At 26.5% G+C, this 18,640-nt stretch overlaps 4 protein-coding genes across 7 annotated transcripts; all 4 read left to right on the forward strand.

Annotated features, from left to right (window-relative positions):
• The first annotated feature begins 734 nt into the window (after window positions 1–734).
• Window positions 735–3,385, forward strand: LOC140674973 (uncharacterized). Its single transcript, XM_072908930.1, has 9 exons — window positions 735–878; window positions 1,153–1,272; window positions 1,546–1,663; window positions 1,807–2,062; window positions 2,144–2,254; window positions 2,332–2,422; window positions 2,748–2,884; window positions 3,082–3,214; window positions 3,326–3,385. Exons 1-9 carry the CDS (start codon window positions 735–737, stop codon window positions 3,383–3,385), a joined length of 1,170 nt encoding a protein of 389 aa, XP_072765031.1.
• A 1,026-nt stretch (window positions 3,386–4,411) lies between these two features.
• LOC140675254 (uncharacterized) lies at window positions 4,412–7,434 on the forward strand. 2 transcript variants are annotated; one of them, XM_072909533.1, is made up of 9 exons: window positions 4,412–4,566; window positions 4,836–4,955; window positions 5,231–5,348; window positions 5,495–5,753; window positions 5,856–5,966; window positions 6,044–6,134; window positions 6,576–6,712; window positions 7,151–7,283; window positions 7,378–7,434. In XM_072909533.1, exons 1-9 carry the CDS (start codon window positions 4,423–4,425, stop codon window positions 7,432–7,434), a joined length of 1,170 nt encoding a protein of 389 aa, XP_072765634.1. In that variant the 5' UTR covers window positions 4,412–4,422. The 2 variants fall into 2 exon arrangements, with proteins under 2 accessions (XP_072765634.1, XP_072765635.1); XM_072909534.1 differs by lacking the exons at window positions 4,412–4,566; window positions 4,836–4,955 and having other exon boundaries at window positions 5,320–5,348; window positions 5,624–5,753.
• A 2,614-nt stretch (window positions 7,435–10,048) lies between these two features.
• LOC140675250 (uncharacterized) lies at window positions 10,049–13,365 on the forward strand. The gene is made up of 9 exons (XM_072909521.1): window positions 10,049–10,340; window positions 10,631–10,750; window positions 11,025–11,142; window positions 11,274–11,532; window positions 11,623–11,733; window positions 11,817–11,907; window positions 12,527–12,663; window positions 12,912–13,044; window positions 13,145–13,365. Exons 1-9 carry the CDS (start codon window positions 10,092–10,094, stop codon window positions 13,199–13,201), a joined length of 1,275 nt encoding a protein of 424 aa, XP_072765622.1. The 5' UTR covers window positions 10,049–10,091; the 3' UTR covers window positions 13,202–13,365.
• Window positions 13,366–14,267: 902 nt separating this feature from the next.
• On the forward strand, window positions 14,268–18,011 carry LOC140675253 (uncharacterized). 3 transcript variants are annotated; one of them, XR_012048352.1, is made up of 9 exons: window positions 14,268–14,416; window positions 14,946–15,065; window positions 15,193–15,310; window positions 15,862–16,129; window positions 16,213–16,329; window positions 16,393–16,483; window positions 16,742–16,796; window positions 16,958–17,090; window positions 17,581–18,011. XR_012048352.1 is itself a non-coding variant. In XM_072909530.1 (9 exons), exons 1-9 carry the CDS (start codon window positions 14,273–14,275, stop codon window positions 17,632–17,634), a joined length of 1,191 nt encoding a protein of 396 aa, XP_072765631.1. In that variant the 5' UTR covers window positions 14,268–14,272; the 3' UTR covers window positions 17,635–18,011. The 3 variants fall into 3 exon arrangements, 2 of the variants coding, with proteins under 2 accessions (XP_072765631.1, XP_072765632.1); XM_072909530.1 differs by having other exon boundaries at window positions 16,651–16,796; XM_072909531.1 differs by lacking the exon at window positions 17,581–18,011 and having other exon boundaries at window positions 16,651–16,826; window positions 16,958–17,055.
• Window positions 18,012–18,640: the final 629 nt, after the last annotated feature.

An 18,640-nucleotide genomic window follows, 5' to 3' on the forward strand; every position in this document is an offset into this window, starting at 1 on the left:
AAAATAAAATAATGAAACTCATATTAATACAAATTTGATGATAATAAATAATTATGTATACACCTTTCGTTAAATTATACTTTTTTCCCTAATGCAATATATGGGCATCAAAATATATCAATGGAAATATTTAAAATAAATTCTTTTTGTAACAAATAGCATAAGTTAGAAAATTAAAATTTATTAGAAAATATTAAAATCAAAAGATATAAAAATAAACAAAAAATACACAATAAAATAAATTTCAGTGAAGAATAACGTGTTTTGGTAGTATCAATTTGAACACACTGACATGCTGAGACATATTGAGCACAACTTCGGCGAGCGTTTTTCAGCAGTATGTATTATAGAATGAAACAGATGCGATACCGCAAAAAGTAGTGATTGCGACTGCGCGACTTTTATTCAAAAGAATAAAATCCTCTCGTGAATTTCTGTGAAAAAATAACTTTTGTTAAATTGCCTTCAATGTGAAATTGATCGTTTATTTATGTATTTCACATAAGAAAATTTCTGAAATTATGTAATTATGTAATTGCGCCTAATATCTTACCCAATTTTAGTCGCTTTACACTATTCACATTTTCCTATTTGTCGAATTAAGATTACTGTAAAATTTATACTATGAGAAAGAAGTCGTCAAGCATGCGCAGCTGTCAATGAATCGAAGAAAGGGGGGAAGTGTGAATTTTCTACTACTTTTCCCTCAAACTTGTATCTACAGTCACGGAGAGATGATCTGTCTCGAAACTCAACATTTTAATATCAATCGAATGCTATTGCTCATCATTGGCCTGTGGCCTTATCAGCGAACGCCCCTGGTTGAATTTCAATTAATTTTACTTTTGGGTACACTACTGACTTTTATCATATTTCAGGTATGTCAAAGTTTTCATTGCACTTTATTACGAAATCGCGCCTATTACACTGACAAATAAAAATCAATGCATTATTTTAATTTTGTACGATATAAATACAACTTTATTGCATGACATAATTTTTTATTATATTAAAATTATATGAAATTATTAATTATGTACATCTTTTGCTATAATAAATTATTGTAACAAAATAACAAAAAATTAAAACTGTATAGACTGACAATTAAATAATATAGCTTTTTCAATATTATGACAGTATTATTATTTACAGTTAACAACATTTTTAACGTTGGAATGCACACCGGACCTTATCTTTAAGGTTTTATCTTCTGCATTCTTTTTCATTTGTCTTGCAATCAAATATAATTCGTTTTGGATTAACGCTGATGTTGTAAGCGTGTAAACTACTAAGCATATTGATAATTGTATTTCTGAATGCAATATACCGGCTTCCATATTCGTTAATCTTGATTAATACAATTTGTTTTTTGTAACATATCGTAACTTCTTATTTTTTAATCATTTTAATGTAAAACACAGGCTAAAGAAAGTATAAAATCGTCAAACTAGTTTAAATGATAAAGAAAGAATATGGAGGCCTAATTATAATAATTTTTGAATGTTACAAAGAAAAACGCAACATACAATATTGTTAACATAATAGTTAAGGAATTCGCTGAAACAACTTCAAGATGTGTGTAATGAGATAGAAGACAAAAATGAAATTGCTATCATAAAAAAATACGGAAGCAAAGCGAAACGTATTACAATTATACTTATATGTAAGATAGTGTCTTTGATTTTTCTTTTATATTTCAATATCTTTTTACATTTAAATATAAAATTACAATTGTTAGAAAAATTAACAAATTAAATGACAATTTATCTATATTAATTTATATGATTATTTTGAAACATTTCTTAGTAGTTGGGATATGCTGTCAATTAATTTTAATTTTGCTAACTACTTGGCCGTATATTTTGATTATCATAAACAAATCTCAATCACATTTTTCGCCGTATATTGTAACAGAATATTTTATTGATCAAGAAAAATATTCCTTTTTAATTATGCTGCATGAAGAGGTAGCAATTTTAATAGGCTCATTAGCAATGGTGGCGACAGGAACTATGCTCATAACATATCTTCAACACACTTCTGCAATGTTTAGTATCGCCTGGTAAGTAAAAAGAGCAGTGAGGGTACAATTTAAAGTGATATCAAACAAACAATATAATTATAGCAATAAAATTATTTACAGTTACCGTATCGAACAGGCAATTGATATTTTACAAAAGGGTGGTTTCAAAAACGAACAAATGAGTTGTAAGGAGATAATTCGTGCTGTAAACATTCATTGCAAAGCTATGACGTTCGTATTATTGTTATATTTAATAATAAGATTATTTATAATGCACCTAATAAATATATACTTTCTCGTATTTAAAGGATTAGCAATTTTTTAATATCCAATTTTGAAGGATCGTTCTTTTTCTTGATAGCGGCTGGCATGGTTTGCTTGAGCTGTAATCTTCTTCGGGTAAATTTCATCTAAAAATTCCTGAGCAAGCAGTGCAATAAATTTGCATTGACAAAAAAAAATTTATTTCTAGCGATATATCATCTAAAAATCCACGAAATTAATTGCATGTCAATTTATATTCTGTTTCAAATATAAGGTGTATCTGGACAAAATATGCGCACACTTCTTAAAAAATTGTACAAAATTTTGCAATTATGTAAACTACATAGCAAATAGCAACACATTACCAAACACACATTTTAATATATCAACATTATAAAATATGCATAAAATAGTGTAAAAGTCCATGATAAACTCGTAAAATGTGCCTCATTATTTTCAGATTGCATCATTTATTAATAACATAGGACAATTTATACTGTCTCTAATTATGTTAATTATCCTCTATGTATACTTGTTTCTATCCAATTATACTGCACAACAAATTACAGATCATAATGAATATGTGTTTGCTACAGTGTAAGGAAAATTTCAACGTGGAACTAGATTTGTTTTGCAAATGATTATAAGCCAAAATTAGATATTTCTGATAAAATTATGTAATATTCTTTGAAAAAAATAAGTTAGCATTTAATTGTGGGCATGCACAAGTATGATAAAAAAATTATTTACAAATTTAATCTTAAGTATAATTCTTTCAATTTATTATTTTATAGATATAATGTTCGTTGGTACGTGGCTCCAATATATATTCAGAAAATGATACTCTTTCTGCTGCAAAGAGGTACTATAAGTTTCAATCTGATTCTCGGAGGAATATTTGTAGCATCCATGCAAAGTGCCGCTTCGGTAAAAAATATATACAAATATATGTGTATATTGTATATGTATATACAATATATCGCAATTTTCTCAATAACATATAAGTGAACAAAACAAAAAAAATACGTTTTATTGCAGCTGGCAAGCACTTCCATATCATATTTCACCGTTCTTTATTCTACCCGGCAAGAAAAATGAAAAATTAAAAAAGATTAATAAAATAATTCTTAATTATTTTAAGCGGATTGAACACGATAATCCCGATTCAGATGTAGTATTATTATTAACTTTGTAAGAAAATAAAATTTTTAATAAAAAAAATTATTGTTACATTTTTAATGTGTAATGATAAAATATATAAAATTTAACTTATAGAATTTATCAATATTAAATGTACAAATGTGTAAGTAAAATGTGATATAATTTTAGAAAAATTATATAAAATGTAAGAGCATAATATCTTTTACTAGCAAAAACGTATACATTAATAAACATATTTTAATTTTAATATTACTTAATATTACTTAATTGTATATATTGCTTAGTTATTTCAAGTCCAAAAAAAGCAGTCTTTAATAATATCAATTAAAACTCTTCTTTTTCTAAAGATTCACATTAAAATTTTTTAAAAATTTAATTAAATTAAAAATTTTAATTTAATTTTTTAGTAGCAAAGACATAAACTGGGAAATTAAAAAAGTTATTAGGGAATATAAAATATAAAAAAATATAATAATTTGAACAAAAAGTACTTATACGGTAAAATAATTTTCGGTGAAGAATAACATCAATAACTTTAATCATATCAAACTCGCTGATATTGAGCACAAGTTCCGTGAGTGTTTTTCACCAATGTATTTCATAGACTAAAACAAATACGATCCCGAAAAGTAGCAATTGCGACTGCGCGACTTTTATTCAAAAAAATCCTCTCACAAATATTTTTCTGTAAGAAAATAGCTTCTGTTAAATTGCTTTTATTATAAAATCAATCGTTCTATATATTATTTATGTCGTTTATATGAATTTTCACATAAGAAAATTTTTCAAATTACACCATTACGTAATTGTATAATTTTCTACCAATTTTAAGTAATCACTATGCATTACTATAAAATTAATACTATGAGGAAGAAGTCGTCAAGCATGCGCAGCTGTCAATGAATCGAAGGAAGGGGGAAAGTGTGAATTTTTTACTACTTTTCCCTCAAACTTGTGTCGACAGTCACGGAGAGATGATCTGTCTCGAAACTCAACATTTTAACATCAATCGAATTCTCTTGCTCATCATTGGCTTGTGGCCTTATCAGCGATCGCTTCTAGTTGAACTTCATTTAATTTTACTTTTTGGTACTCTGCTGACTTTTATCATATTTCAGGTACGTCGGCGTTTTCACAGTGTTTTAGCAAAATTGTGTATCATAACGTAAGAATCAACGCATTATTTTAATTTTGCTGCATATTTAAATATAATTACAATATATTGCATAATTATTGTTATTTTATAATTATATAAAATTATTAATTATGTACATCTTTTGCTAAATTATTGTATCTAGTACATTAATGAAAAATTGAGAATTTATTAATTGATAATCGAATAGTGTAGCTTTTTTAATAGCTTTTTAAATAGCATTATTATTTACAGTTAACAACATTCATAACGTCGGAATGTACTATGGATCATATCTATAAAGTTTTATCTTCTGCATTCTTTTACATTTGTTTTGCAATCAAATATAATTCGTTTTTGATTAACGCCAATATTGTAAGTGTGTAAAACTACCAAACATATTGATAATTGTATCTCTAAATGCAATATATAGAGCTTCCGTATTGGTTTCAACTTTTAATGTAGTAAGTTTTTTCTTAATATGTCGTTTATTTTCTATTCTTTTATTATAATGTAAGTGCAGATTAAAGAAAAATATAACGTAAGCAAATTAGTTTAAATCAAATGAAGAAAGAATACGGAGGCTTAATTATAATAATTTTCGATTGTCGCAAAGAAAAACGCGGTATACAATATTGTTAACATAATAGATAAGGAGTTCGTTGAAGCAACTTCAAGATGTGTGTAATGAGATAGAAGATAAATATGAACTTGCTATCATAGAAAAATATGGAAACAAAGCAAAACGTATTACAATTATACTTTTATGTAAGATATCGTTTCTTTATTTTTTGCTTTAATTTACAATATTTTTTTATATTTTTATTTCAAATAAGTTGTAATTGTAAAGAAATTTTAAAATTAAGAAATAATATATCTATTAATTTATATAATTATTTTGAAATAATTCGTAGTATTCGGCATGTTATATCAATTTATTTTTATTTTGCTGTATATTTGGCCGTACATTCATCGTATCTTTACAAACAAATCTCGATTACATTTTTCGCCATATATTCTGACTGAATATTTTATTGATGAAGAGAAATATTCCTATTTAATTATGGTGCATAGACATGCAGCAAGTTGCATAGGCCTATTAACAATAATAGCAACAGGAACTATACTTTTAACATATCTGCAACATATTTGTGCATTGTTTAGCATTGCCGGGTAAGTAAATAGAGCAGTAGTTGATGGATTGATCGGTACAATTTATATAATATTCTTAGACAAACCTTAGACAAATATAATTACAGCTACAAAATTATTTAGTTACCGTATCGAGCAGGCAATTGATGTTTTACAAAAGGGTGGTTTCAAAAACGAACAAAAGAGTTGTAAGGAGATAATTCGTGCTGTAAACATTCATTGCAAAGCTATGATGTTCGTATTATTGTTATATTTAGTAATAAGATTATTTATAATAGATATAATAAATATATACTTTCTCGTATTTAAAGGTTTAGCAATTTTTTAATATCCAATTTTGAAGGATCGTTCTTTTTCTTGATAGCGGCTGGCATGGTTTGCCTGAGCTGTAATCTTCTTCGGGTAATAAAGTTCGTCTACAAATTCCTAAACGAGCAGTGCGCCACTTTGTAAAATTAGTCAAGAAACCCGCATAGACACAAAGAAATAACAAAATAGGTTTCTAGCAATGTATTAATAAAAAATCTAGGAAATTAATAGTATGCTATAAAATAAAATAATAATATGCTTACGTGTGTTCTTTTATAAGTATAAACTTTATCTATGCAAATCTTTTAAGATATGTGACATTTCTTAGAAAATTATGTAAAATCTCGCAATTATGTAAACTACGTAGTAAATAACGTGATACATTATCCAGCATTAATGTTAATCTGTACTGACATATTTCACAATGTGTATAGAACAATGTGGTGCGTGAGAAGCCAATATATGTACAATATATGTATATACAATATATACATATACATGTGTATATTATAACATATATCTAATAATTTTCAGATTGCATCATTTACAGGTAACATTGGACAACTTGTACTACCTTTACTTACTTTAAGTACCCTGTATATATATTTGTTTCTATCCAATTATACTGCACAAGAAGTTTCGGATCACAATGAATATGTGTTTGCTACAATGTAAGAAAAATCTCAACTTTACATATGGCAGTATATTTGTTTTGCAGATATTTATAAGTCAAAATTAGATATTTTTGATAATAGATAAAGATAATATGCTTAAAAAAAACAAGCATGTATATGAATGTATATATTGTTCGTATATATGTATGTACGAGCGTGTATGCGTATGATAAACGTTATTGAATGAGTGTAAACATTCAAGCCCTATTTCAATTAATATCGTTATTGATGTTGCAACATTGTCGACGTTGTTTGTAAAATCTGTATATTATAGACCATTTGAAAGGTGGCATATTCTCACCTGTTATTTAAACATAATATAGATTTATTCTTATAAAAAATAAAAATAATGGCATCAATTGAAATAGAATAGGAACTTATCCAATATTTACAAATTTAATCTAATTAAAATTTTTTCAATTCATTATTTCGTAGATATAATGTCCGTTGGTACATGGCTCCAATACGTATACAGAAAATGATACTCTTTCTGTTGCAAAAGGGTACTACAAGCTTTTATTTGATTCTCGGTGGAATATTTGTAGCATCCATGCAAAGTGCCGCTTCGGTAAGAAATATATCCAAATACATAATGTGTTGCAATTTTTTCAATAACATATAAATGAAAGAGATAAGACAAAAAATGACACTTTTCATTATAGTTAGCGAGCACTTCCATATCATATTTCACTGTGCTTTATTCTACTCGACAAGATTAAAAATATAAATAAATAATATAAATTAATATAAAGTAATTTTAGTAAATAAATGTAAAAAAATTCTCAATTATTTTAAATCGATTGGACGAGCACGTATCGTTAGTCCTTAAGATTCATAGCGTTATTATTGTCCTCATGGAAAAAGTAAGTCTCTAATAAGAAAAATTATTGTTATATTTGAATGTATATAAAGGTTGGAATTATAAAATTTACGATAATAACATTGAATGAAGTATAAATGTATAAAAAATGTGATTTAAAAAAATTATATAAGCAAGTTGATAATATTTTTATAATTAGTATTTTATAATAGTATTTTTTGTTGATAACAGCGCAATTATTAAATATATTTTATTTTCAATATTTCTTATTTTTATTTTATGTATTGCCTAGTTATTTCAAGTTCAAAAAAGAACAGTCTGTAATTATATCAACTAATAATATATACATACATATATGTATATACAAGATGACTTACATAATAGCTCTTAAGATTATATCAATAGATTGATATCTAGGGAACTATAGTATCACTTTTAAAGATTTAAATTTTGACTTGTATGGGTCTCTGATGGGCTTTCAAACGTGAATAAAAATTGATTTTACAAACTCCGTTGCGTCGATGAGGCGAAGGTTAACTTTAAAAGTGTTAATGAGAATCTATATACATGTAAAAGACATTAATGTAAAATACATCACCGCAAAGTGTCAAACACACATTTGCTATCAAGAAAAATTCTTCTATGAAATTTGTTTCAATGGAAAAAAAAAACATATGTTATATTTCCGTCGACGTCGAAATCGATTCACGTAATTATACACTCTTTGCGAAGGAAAATGTAAATTTCCGAGAGTTTTTCAATCTCACAGTGACTGTATATTACATATTACACTGCATTTACATGAAATTAAGCAATTTGCATTAAAATTTAAGATGATAAAATGACTCAATAGCATAACTCAATTGCTTGCTCAAAAGAAAGAGCTAAGTATGTCAATTCTTTTTGTATTGTCAAACGCGTTTCATATTCTCGGAAAGATATATAACTGTTAACGACCGTCTATATTTTTTTAAATAACTATAATGTATGTACTTTCCTCATCAATTATTGTGCGTAAGAAATTATAAATCATAAATAAACACATATTTGTTACTCTAGTTTAAGAAATATTTTTATGTAACACATTTACAAATTAAAATAATTACAGAGAAAGACAATGATAATGAATACAAAATAAAATTCACAAAAGACAAAAGCTAAAATGCTTTTGATTTGTTTTATTTTCTTTTACTCATAATTAATAATTACAAAAATATTGGCTTTTAAATTTAGATACAGTGTTTTCTTCCGAATTATCTTAATTATATTAAGTTGTAAAATTACCTTTTTATATTTGTTGCAATTAGATTTAGCAGAAAGAAAAATCTTGAAATTAGTATCTCTGCACGTCAGAGTAAGATGTTAGAATTGACATCTTTCTCTGATGAAAATAAAGACATTTTACATAAAATAATAAAAGTAAAAATTTTTAAAAATATATAAAACACAAGCATACGCTTGTAACAATAAATTACATGATTCAATAAGAATAATAATCTCAAATAAATCGATTCACACTTGAAGACAAATATTATGTAGCAATAATCTAGTATTTTAGAGTAAATTAAAAAAAAAGAAACTATAAAATAACATTTGAATCATAACTTTTTTTAACTTACCTTGATTAATACATAAAATATAGCATAAAAAAACGACTAAGCAATATATTTCGTCATCTGCACTTAAGCGCAATCAACTAAGTAGATAAAGGATAATCTTTATCGAAAAATTTAACAATTATAGATTTTATCTGACAAGGCAGCTTCTCCAGAGTCTTATATAAAGTCGATACAGTGTAATATAATTTGATATTTTATATAAATATAGTAAATATATAGGATATATTATACTATGAAAATTTTAAATCGGTATATTATACAAATATATTAAATGAATGAACTAATATATTGTAATTGCGCTAATTAAATAGAAATCCAATAACAATAAATAATAATCATTCACTTTTAATTAGATTATATTTTTTTCCTAATACGATACATCAAATTCTATATATTTTTAAATATAGATAAATTAAAAAGATAAGTTAATGAAAACAAATATTTAAATTTAATTTTGTAGATAACAAATGGTGTTAGAAAATTAAGAAATTTATTAAAGAATATTAAATATTAAAGAATATAAAAATTTGAACAAAAAACACATTAAAATAACTTTTAGTAAAGAATAACGTGCTTTGGTAGTATCAATTTGAACACACTGACATGGTGATACTGAGCACAACTTCGGCGAGTGTTTTTCAGCAGTATGTATTATAGAATGACACAGATGCGATACCGAGAAAAAGCGATTGCGACTGCGCGACTTTTATTTAAAAAAATCCTCTCACAAATACTTTTCTGCGAGAAAATAACTTTTGTTAAATTGCTTTTACTGTAAAGTCGATCATTTATTCATGTACTTTCACATAGGAAAATTTCTTAAATTATATAATTATATAATTGCGCCTAATTTTCTACCCAATTTTAAGTAGTAGTCACTATGCATATTCACATTTTCTATTTATCGAATTAAAAAAATTACTATAAAAGTTTCACTATGAAAGACGTCATGCGTGAAGCGGTCGATAAATCGGAAAGAGGGAGAAAAGGTGTGAATTTTCTATTATTTTTCCCTCAAACTTGTATCGACAGTCACAGAGAGATGATCTGTCTCGAAACTCAACATTTTAACATCAACCGAATTCTCTTGCTCACCATTGGCTTGTGGCCTTATCAGCGATCGCTTTTAGTTGAACTTCAATCAATTTTACTTTTTGGTATTCTGCTGACTTTTATCATATTTCAGGTAAATCGGCATTTTTACAATGTTTTAGATTTAGTTAAATCACGCGTATTATACTAAAGTACAAGAATCAACACATTATTTTAATTTTGTTGCACATTTAAATGTAATTATATTGCATAATAATTTTTTATAATTATTGTTATATTATAATTATTTGAAATTATTAATTATGTGCATCTTTTGCTAAACTTTTACAGGTAGTACATTAAAGAAAAATTGAGAATTTATAAACTAACAAGCGAATAATGTAGTTTATTTAATAGCTAATTAAATAGCATTATTATTTACAGATTACAACATTTATAACGGCAGAATGTACTATGGATCTTATGTATAAAGTTTTAGCTTCTGCGTTCTTTTATATTTGTTTTGCAATCAAATATAATTCATTTTTGGTTAACGCCAATATTGTAAGCGTGTAAATTATAATATTAAGCATATTGATAAATGTACCTCTAAATGCAATATATAAGGCTTCCGTATTTGTTACTTTTAATATAGTTGTTTTCTTTTTAACATCTCCTTTACTTACTATTCTTTCATTATAATGTAAATGCAGATTAAAGAAAAATATAATGTAAACAAACTAATTTGAATCGGATCAAAAAAGAATACAAAAGCTTAATTATAATAATTTTCAAATGGTATAAAGAAAAACAGCTTACAATATTGTTAACATGATAGATAAAAAGTGTGCTGATGCAACTTCAAGATGTGTGTAATGAGATAGAAGATAAAAATGAAATCGCAATCATAGAAAAGTACGGAAGCAAAGCAAAACGTATTACAATTAAAGTTTTATGTAAGATATTTCTCCATTTTTTGCTTTAAATTGCAATATCTTTTTATATTCAAATAAATAGTAAAAAAATTTTTTAAATTAAGGAATAATGTATCTATTAATTTATATAATTATTTTGAAATTATTCGTAGTACTCGGCATATTCTATCAATTAATTTTTATTTTGATATATATTTGGCCATACATTCATCGTATCCTCACAAACAAATCTCAATTACATTCTTCGTCGTATATTCTGACTGAATATTTTATCGATAAAGAAAAATATTTCTATATAATTGTACTGCACAGAAACGCAGCATGTTGCATAGGCTTTTTAGCATTTGTAGCAACAGGAACTATGCTCATAACATGTCTTCAACATATTTGTGCAATGTTTAGTATTGCCTCGTAAGTAAACAGAGTAGAAGTGAACACAATTTTTAAATAATATTTTTTATTAAACAAACCATATAATTACATCAGTAAAATCATTTTCAGTTATCGTATTGGACAGGCAATTGGTATTTCACGAAAGGGTGGTTTCACAAATGAGCAAAAGAGTTGTGAAGAAATAATTCGTGCTGTAAATATTCATTGCAAGGCTATGAAGTTCGTATTATCGTTATATGCAATAACAAATATTTATATACGTATAATGAATATAATAATATATATTTTTTTCATCATTAAAGACTTAGCAATTTTTTAATATCCAATTTTGTGGGATCGTTCTTTTCCTTGATAGCGGCTGGTGTGCTTTGCCTGAGCTGTAATCTTCTTCGGGTAAATTTCGTCTACAAATTTCTGAACCATCAGTGCAATGTTTTTAAAATTAAACTAGTTTAGAAACCCACACAAACAAACAGAAATCTAATAATTATATGAAATTTATTGCATATTTTTTCTTATAAGCATAAACTGTATCTATAGAAACTACTAATAAGATATGCGTACACTTCTTCAAAAATTATGCAGAATTTCGCATTTATGTAACCTACACAACGGCACATTACTCAACATAGATCTTAATAATCTAATCTGCCATATTTTACAATATGCATAGAATGGTGTGGTGCGTAGGAAATTATGATGGGCAATTTTTATAAAAAATCGATTTTTTATTCGATCTTAAATCGGAAAAACTAGAATAGATTTACATCAATTGTACTGAAGAAATCGGACTTAAAGATTCAATTTTCGTTGTGGCTCTAAGCATATCGACAAATTGAAAGTCCCTATTAAAGATTCCGTATTAGAAGGATCAATTCGTACAAAATTGAAGAAAAGAAAAATTAAAAAACTTTTTGAAGAAAAAAGATCGATTTTCTAAAAGTCGAATCGACATCGCTCATCACTAATAAGAAGTCGATGATAAATATAACATGTAATCCACAATTTCCAGATTGCGTCATTTACCGGAAACATTGGACAACTTATACTATCTCTCATTAATTTATTTGCCCATTACATATATTTGTTCCTAGCCTATTATACTGCACAAGAAGTTACGGATCACAATGAAAATTTGTTTATTACAGTGTAAGAAAAATTTCAATTTCAAGAGTATGTTTGTTTTGCAGATATTTATATGTGTGTGTAGTCAAATTTAGAAATATTTAATAAAGTTAGTATTTTTTGAAACAGCAAAAACAAACATGTATGTAAATACACATGTTATATATTTATCTATATGAATGTGAGCGCACGCACGTGCATGCATGTGATAGAAGAGTTGTTGACAAATTTTATTTAAGCAAAAAAAATTTTTTCAATTTATTATTACGTAGGTATAATGTCTATTGGTACAAGGCTCCATTACGTATACAGAAAATGATACTTTTTCTGCTACAAAGAGGTACTATAAGTTTTTATCTGGTTCTCGGTGGAATATTAATAGCTTCCATGCAAAGTGCCGCTTCGGTAAGCAAAATATGCAAATATGTATACACAATACTCAATATCGCAATTTTTTCAATAATATATAATAAGTGAACAAAACAAAAAATACATTTTATTACAGTTGGCGAGCACTTCCGTATCATATTTCACCGTTCTTTATTCTACCCGACAAGATTAAAATGATAATTGGACAAACATGTACCGATTGTCCTCGAGATTCAGATGTAGTATTATTATATATATATATATTATATTTTAACACTTATTTTGTGACACTTCTATTCTCGTAGAAAGAACAAATTCTTTATTTAATAAAAGAAATTAATATTATATTTTAATATATAAAACTTGAAACTATAAAATTTAAGGATAACGAACAATATTTAATATAGTATAAATGTGTACAAAAAAGTAATATATTTTTAGAAAAAATATATAAAATGCAAAATAATGTTTTCATAGTAAGTATTTTTGGTTGACAAAAGCGCAATTAATAAGTGTATTTTTTTTAATTTAACTGAATTATATGTACATTGTCTATTTTCAATACCAAAGAGAGCAGACTATCAATTAATCTTTCTATATTTATATTAATAACAATTAAACTCTATAGTATCTAAATTTAAAACTGAAGACTACGTAAATAATAAACTGTTAAAAAAAATAATATTTTTCTCGTTCTCTCTCAATTATTTTATTATTAAACAAAAGTTTAGCTAATCAATAAATAAAAATGTAAAAATGTTTGTAAGAATGCGCAAATGTGCATAAGACGGTAATCTATTCAATACAAATTTTATATTTACCAATAAATTGATTAAATAATAAGTGGCCGTTTTAAATCGGATAACATATATTTCTCTGTAAAATTGACCGTACCTTACGAGTGCACGCACTAGAATAAAGCGTGTTAAAATATATCGATGCAAAGTGTCGAATGCGCATGTGCCATTTGCTATCAAGAGACATTTTTTATAAAGTTATTCCATGGAAAATAAACATGTGTTAGATATTTCCGCAGGCGTCAAAATCGATCGTATAATTATATTCTTTCGCGAGGGAAGGTGTAAATTTCCAATTGTTTCGATCTCACGGTGATATTATATGTTTTGCTGCATTAAATTAAACAATTTGCGTTAGAATTTAAGATAATGGAACGAAATGACTCTAGCAACTAAATTGGCTAATCAGGGGATAAGCGAGCTCTTTTTTTTTACATTTTCATACACATTTCGAAGCTCGCGGAGAGATGATCTGCATCGAGTGTCTGAATATCGACTTTAATCGAATGTTGCTACTCGCAGTTGGTCTATGGCCTTATCAGCGATCAAAACTCGCTCGATTTCAAATAATTCTGCTTCTCACTATTTTGACGAGTTTCGTTATATTTCAGGTATTATATTTTTAATAATATCGTTATACGATAGTCGCTATGCAAAGTGAATAGGTTTACTACTACTTTATTTGTTGCAATTTTTCATCTTGCGTTTAGATGTACCATGAACCATATCATGAACATAATACTATACTCTCTTATTCTTATTATACAACGTCATCTACATACATACATATTATAAGTGAATGTATTTTCTTTACATTATATAATATGAATAATATAATTAATGATATAATTTTTAATGCTTAGTTACATAAAATTATATTTGTATATGGAAAGAATTTGTTATTAAATTATATATATATATATTTTTTTTATATTATATATATGTCATCAAATTATATATTTATTATTTTTATATTTGATTAGGAAATTACAATTTCTAGATTATAAATATCGTTATTGAATATATGTACATATATTTTCGATAACGATATTTATAATGTAAAACTTGTAATTTCCTAATCAAATATAAAAATAATAAAATTAATAAAGATAATTGAATATTAAATTATTATATTTACAGATTACAGCATTTTTAACTTTAAAATTTACTGCAGATCTTGTTATCAACGTTTCCTCGTCTGTATTATTGTATACTATTTTTGTTATTAAATACAGTTGGTTTCATAGTAACATTGAAGTCGTGAGTATGTTGCATATATGGTACTCATATGTGTACATAGATAAACATTTCCGAGAAATAAAAAAACATAATATAAGCATATCTCTTTTTTCCAAACTTCAAAATGTTTTATAAAAACCGTAAATAGGTGAAGTGCTTTTTAGAGCAATTACAAAACATTTATAACGAGTTAACTGATGCAAATGAAATCAATATTATAAAAAAATACAACAGCGATATAAAACGTTGCACAATTGGATTAATGTGTAAGACAAGTGTTTCTGGCTTTTATTAAATATATATGTTTATATACATGTCAAGTATCTATACAGGATGTCCGGTAAAGATTGAATCAACATTCGTGAGCAGGTAGAGTGTATTAAACTAAGCAGGAAAGTTCTTTACCATTTTGCGATTTCGCAATAATTATTGAGAAATTAATTAAAAAATATCAACCAATTCCCGTCAATATATTAGCGTTATCGAAAAGAGACAGCCCGCTGTTACACGGTTACTATGTGTGCGACTAGCAACCGCGTGACAGCCGGCTGGCTTTTCTCGCCACGTGCTAATACTCATACGAATTGGTCGATATTTTTTAATTAATTTCTCAATAATTATTGCGAAAATCGCAAAATAGTAAAGGACTTTTCTGTTCAGTTTAATGCGCACTACCTGCTCACGGGAGTTAATTCAATCTTTACCGGACATCTTGTATATATTAAGCATATATGTTTTGCTTAAAAGCAATTAATAAATTTTTACAATAAACTTTCTCACTGAGTGTTTATAGTATTAATTTTAAAATGTTCTATAGTGAGTGTAATACTTCCTTTACCCGCTCCAATTTTATATCAATTCTGTCCAAACTTTTTCGACATCTTATTATTTATAAACGAGTCTCGACGTTTTCCGCTGAAGAAGATAATTGTTACCGAATATTTTATCGATCAGAAAAAATACTACTATTTGATTTTGTTGCATGCAAATGTGGCTCTATTCATAGGACTAGTCACAATAATAGCGACAGGAATGATATTAATTGTCTATCAACAGTTTGCGTGTGGAATGTTTCGAATCGCCAGGTAAAAAGATAAAATACAAAAATTATGAATTTAAAAATGTAAATATTTAAATTGTATAATTATGACAAAACCATAATTTGTAGTTATCGTATCGAACGAGCAATGACAGTCGATATTTTACGAAAAGATAGTTTACGAAACAAAAATTGGACTTACAAGAAATTGATTCGTGCCGTAAATATGCATCGTGAAGCTATAAAGTGAGTATGTAATCGATAATTACATATAAGAAGAACGCGTAATACTTTCTTTCTCTTTCAAAGACTTTCAAATTCATCGCTACGCAGATTTAAAATAATGTTCTTCTTTGTGGTAATAATTATGGTAATTGGCGGAAGTCTTAATCTTTTTCGAGTAAGTCTTACCTCTTTTCTTAAGTACATCTCTCTACTTATCTTTATTATTAAAACTACTCTCGAGTTTTACAAATATCATTAAATTTTAATTGACTAATTCTGTCTAATTCCGTTTGAAATTAATGCTCAACTCTTACTAAAATTGTTATTAATCTCATACGTTAGATTTTTCAGGCGTTGTCATTAAAATGTAATTTTGAGGAATTTTTGTTCCCCTTAATATCGATGGCCGTTTATATAATATATATATTTATAGCCTGTTATATTGGGCAACAAATTATGGATCACAATATTGATGTGTTTGCCGCTGCGTAAGAAAAACATCCATATCATATAATCACGTACGAGTACTCGTTTTGTGAATTATAAAAATATAAGAATTATAATTATTTTAATTTCAAAAAACCTGCGTATGTGTGTGTGTGTAATTAACAAATTTTCTTTTCTAATTAAGGAATTTGTCATTACGTAGATACAATATTCAGTGGTACACAGCTTCTTCAAACGTACAAAAGATGATACTGTTCTTATTGCAAAGAAGTACCAAGATTTACAATTTAAATATTGCTGGATTAATTGTGGGATCGTTTGAAAATGGAGCTGGGGTAAGATATATGTGTATCAAAATACAGTATGTTTTGTTAAAGTATATATACATTCAGTTATCTAAGATAATAAAGTTAGAAAAAATACTTTAAATAGAAAAGAGAGAGTTATTTTGATAAAAGTTTACAGAAACTTATACCTCACGAATTATTTTCATTTTGACATGTACATATTATAGAGACTACATTCCTAAATAATACATACTTTCAATTTTGCGGACTCTGTTGGTTTTTCTGAGATATGCGATTTTGAAATATGTATTATAAAAATAATATTTTTTAGGAAAACAGATTTTGTTCCAGATTTTGTAGATCTTAAATAAAATAACTATTATTGAATATATTTTTTTATAACTACTCCATTATTTTGCTGATATAAATGTATATATACTTAAACCAAACACTGTATATGTCATAAAATATGTATATAAAATATGTTTAATAAGTAACTAAAAATAAATAAAACGAGAAAATGTACGTTTCATTACAGTTATTGAGTACCACAATATCGTACTTCACAGTTCTTTATTCTACGCGGGTTTGACACAAAAATTTATAATAGTTTTGTCGAATGACAGTAGTGGAAATAGCTAGTATGACAAATAATATCATTATTTACAAAGAGCTTATTGATTAGATAATATAAGTAACATTGAAAGAGATATGTAATTGTTAAGAAAGCAGAAAAGCATATAAAACAACGAATGTACAGTAAATTTTAGAAAAATGTACTCTTTATCTGCAATAAATAGATATACATATTGAAGTAAGGCTGAGATATGGTACATTAGATGCGTTATCATAAACTATCAAGCACAACAATAATTCTTCCAAAAATATAAAAAAAATATAAAACTCAAATGCCATTTTAATAAGAAAAAATACATAATATATTGCAATTTTATCAAATATAATAAGTAAACAAAACCAAAAAAAAACACATTACAGCTGGAGAGCACTTTCATATTTTTTAATGTATTTCACCGTTCTTTACTTTATCGACAAGATTCGATTATGGTAACATAATTCTCGATTATTTTAAACCGAAGAAACACATACTGATTGACCTCAAAATTGAGATGTATCATTATTATTACTCTTGTAGAAAACGCAAAATCTCAATTTAATAATAGAGAATATTGTTACATTTCAATGTAATTTTTATTGTTAGTTATTTCAAGTCCAAGAGAAAGAGAGAGAGAGAGAGAGAGAGAGAGAGCAGCGGCAGAGTCTTTCTCTATCTCTCTCAACTATTTTACAGACAAAAGTTTAGCTAATCAATATATAGAAATATAAAAAAGTTTGTAAAAATCCGCAAATATACAGAAAAGGATAATCTATTCAATAAAAACTTAATAATTACCAATAAATTAATACATCAGCGTTTGAAATGAAATGACTGTTACATTTCTCTGTAGGTCCGACGATATCTTATGAGTGCACGTACTAGAATAAAACGCTTTAAAATACATCGCTGCAAAGTGTCGAATGCGCATGTGCAATTTACTATCAAGAGAAGTTTTTTTCATAAAATTATTCTTCATGGAAAT

This window comes from Anoplolepis gracilipes, chromosome 17, assembly GCF_047496725.1.
Source record: "Anoplolepis gracilipes chromosome 17, ASM4749672v1, whole genome shotgun sequence".
In the NCBI taxonomy this organism is placed as follows: domain Eukaryota; kingdom Metazoa; phylum Arthropoda; class Insecta; order Hymenoptera; family Formicidae; genus Anoplolepis; species Anoplolepis gracilipes.

What these genes read in the sequence shown, in the direction of transcription:
- LOC140675254 (XM_072909533.1), top strand. Translation starts at nt 4,423, where the DNA reads ATGATCTGTCTCGAAACTCAACATTTTAACATCAATCGAATTCTCTTG. An exon ending in TATTACAATTATACTTTTAT is followed by an intron (nt 5,349 to 5,494) that starts GTAAGATATCGT and finishes AATAATTCGTAG; the next exon opens with TATTCGGCATGTTATATCAA. An exon ending in TGAGCTGTAATCTTCTTCGG is followed by an intron (nt 6,135 to 6,575) that starts GTAATAAAGTTC and finishes AATAATTTTCAG; the next exon opens with ATTGCATCATTTACAGGTAA.
- LOC140675253 (XM_072909530.1), top strand. Translation starts at nt 14,273, where the DNA reads ATGATCTGCATCGAGTGTCTGAATATCGACTTTAATCGAATGTTGCTA. An exon ending in GGAATGTTTCGAATCGCCAG is followed by an intron (nt 16,130 to 16,212) that starts GTAAAAAGATAA and finishes CATAATTTGTAG; the next exon opens with TTATCGTATCGAACGAGCAA. An exon ending in GAAGTCTTAATCTTTTTCGA is followed by an intron (nt 16,484 to 16,650) that starts GTAAGTCTTACC and finishes CTCATACGTTAG; the next exon opens with ATTTTTCAGGCGTTGTCATT.
- LOC140675250 (XM_072909521.1), top strand. Translation starts at nt 10,092, where the DNA reads ATGAAAGACGTCATGCGTGAAGCGGTCGATAAATCGGAAAGAGGGAGA. An exon ending in TATTACAATTAAAGTTTTAT is followed by an intron (nt 11,143 to 11,273) that starts GTAAGATATTTC and finishes AATTATTCGTAG; the next exon opens with TACTCGGCATATTCTATCAA. An exon ending in TGAGCTGTAATCTTCTTCGG is followed by an intron (nt 11,908 to 12,526) that starts GTAAATTTCGTC and finishes CACAATTTCCAG; the next exon opens with ATTGCGTCATTTACCGGAAA.
- LOC140674973 (XM_072908930.1), top strand. Translation starts at nt 735, where the DNA reads ATGATCTGTCTCGAAACTCAACATTTTAATATCAATCGAATGCTATTG. An exon ending in GCAATGTTTAGTATCGCCTG is followed by an intron (nt 2,063 to 2,143) that starts GTAAGTAAAAAG and finishes AATTATTTACAG; the next exon opens with TTACCGTATCGAACAGGCAA. An exon ending in ATTCATTGCAAAGCTATGAC is followed by an intron (nt 2,255 to 2,331) that starts GTTCGTATTATT and finishes TCGTATTTAAAG; the next exon opens with GATTAGCAATTTTTTAATAT.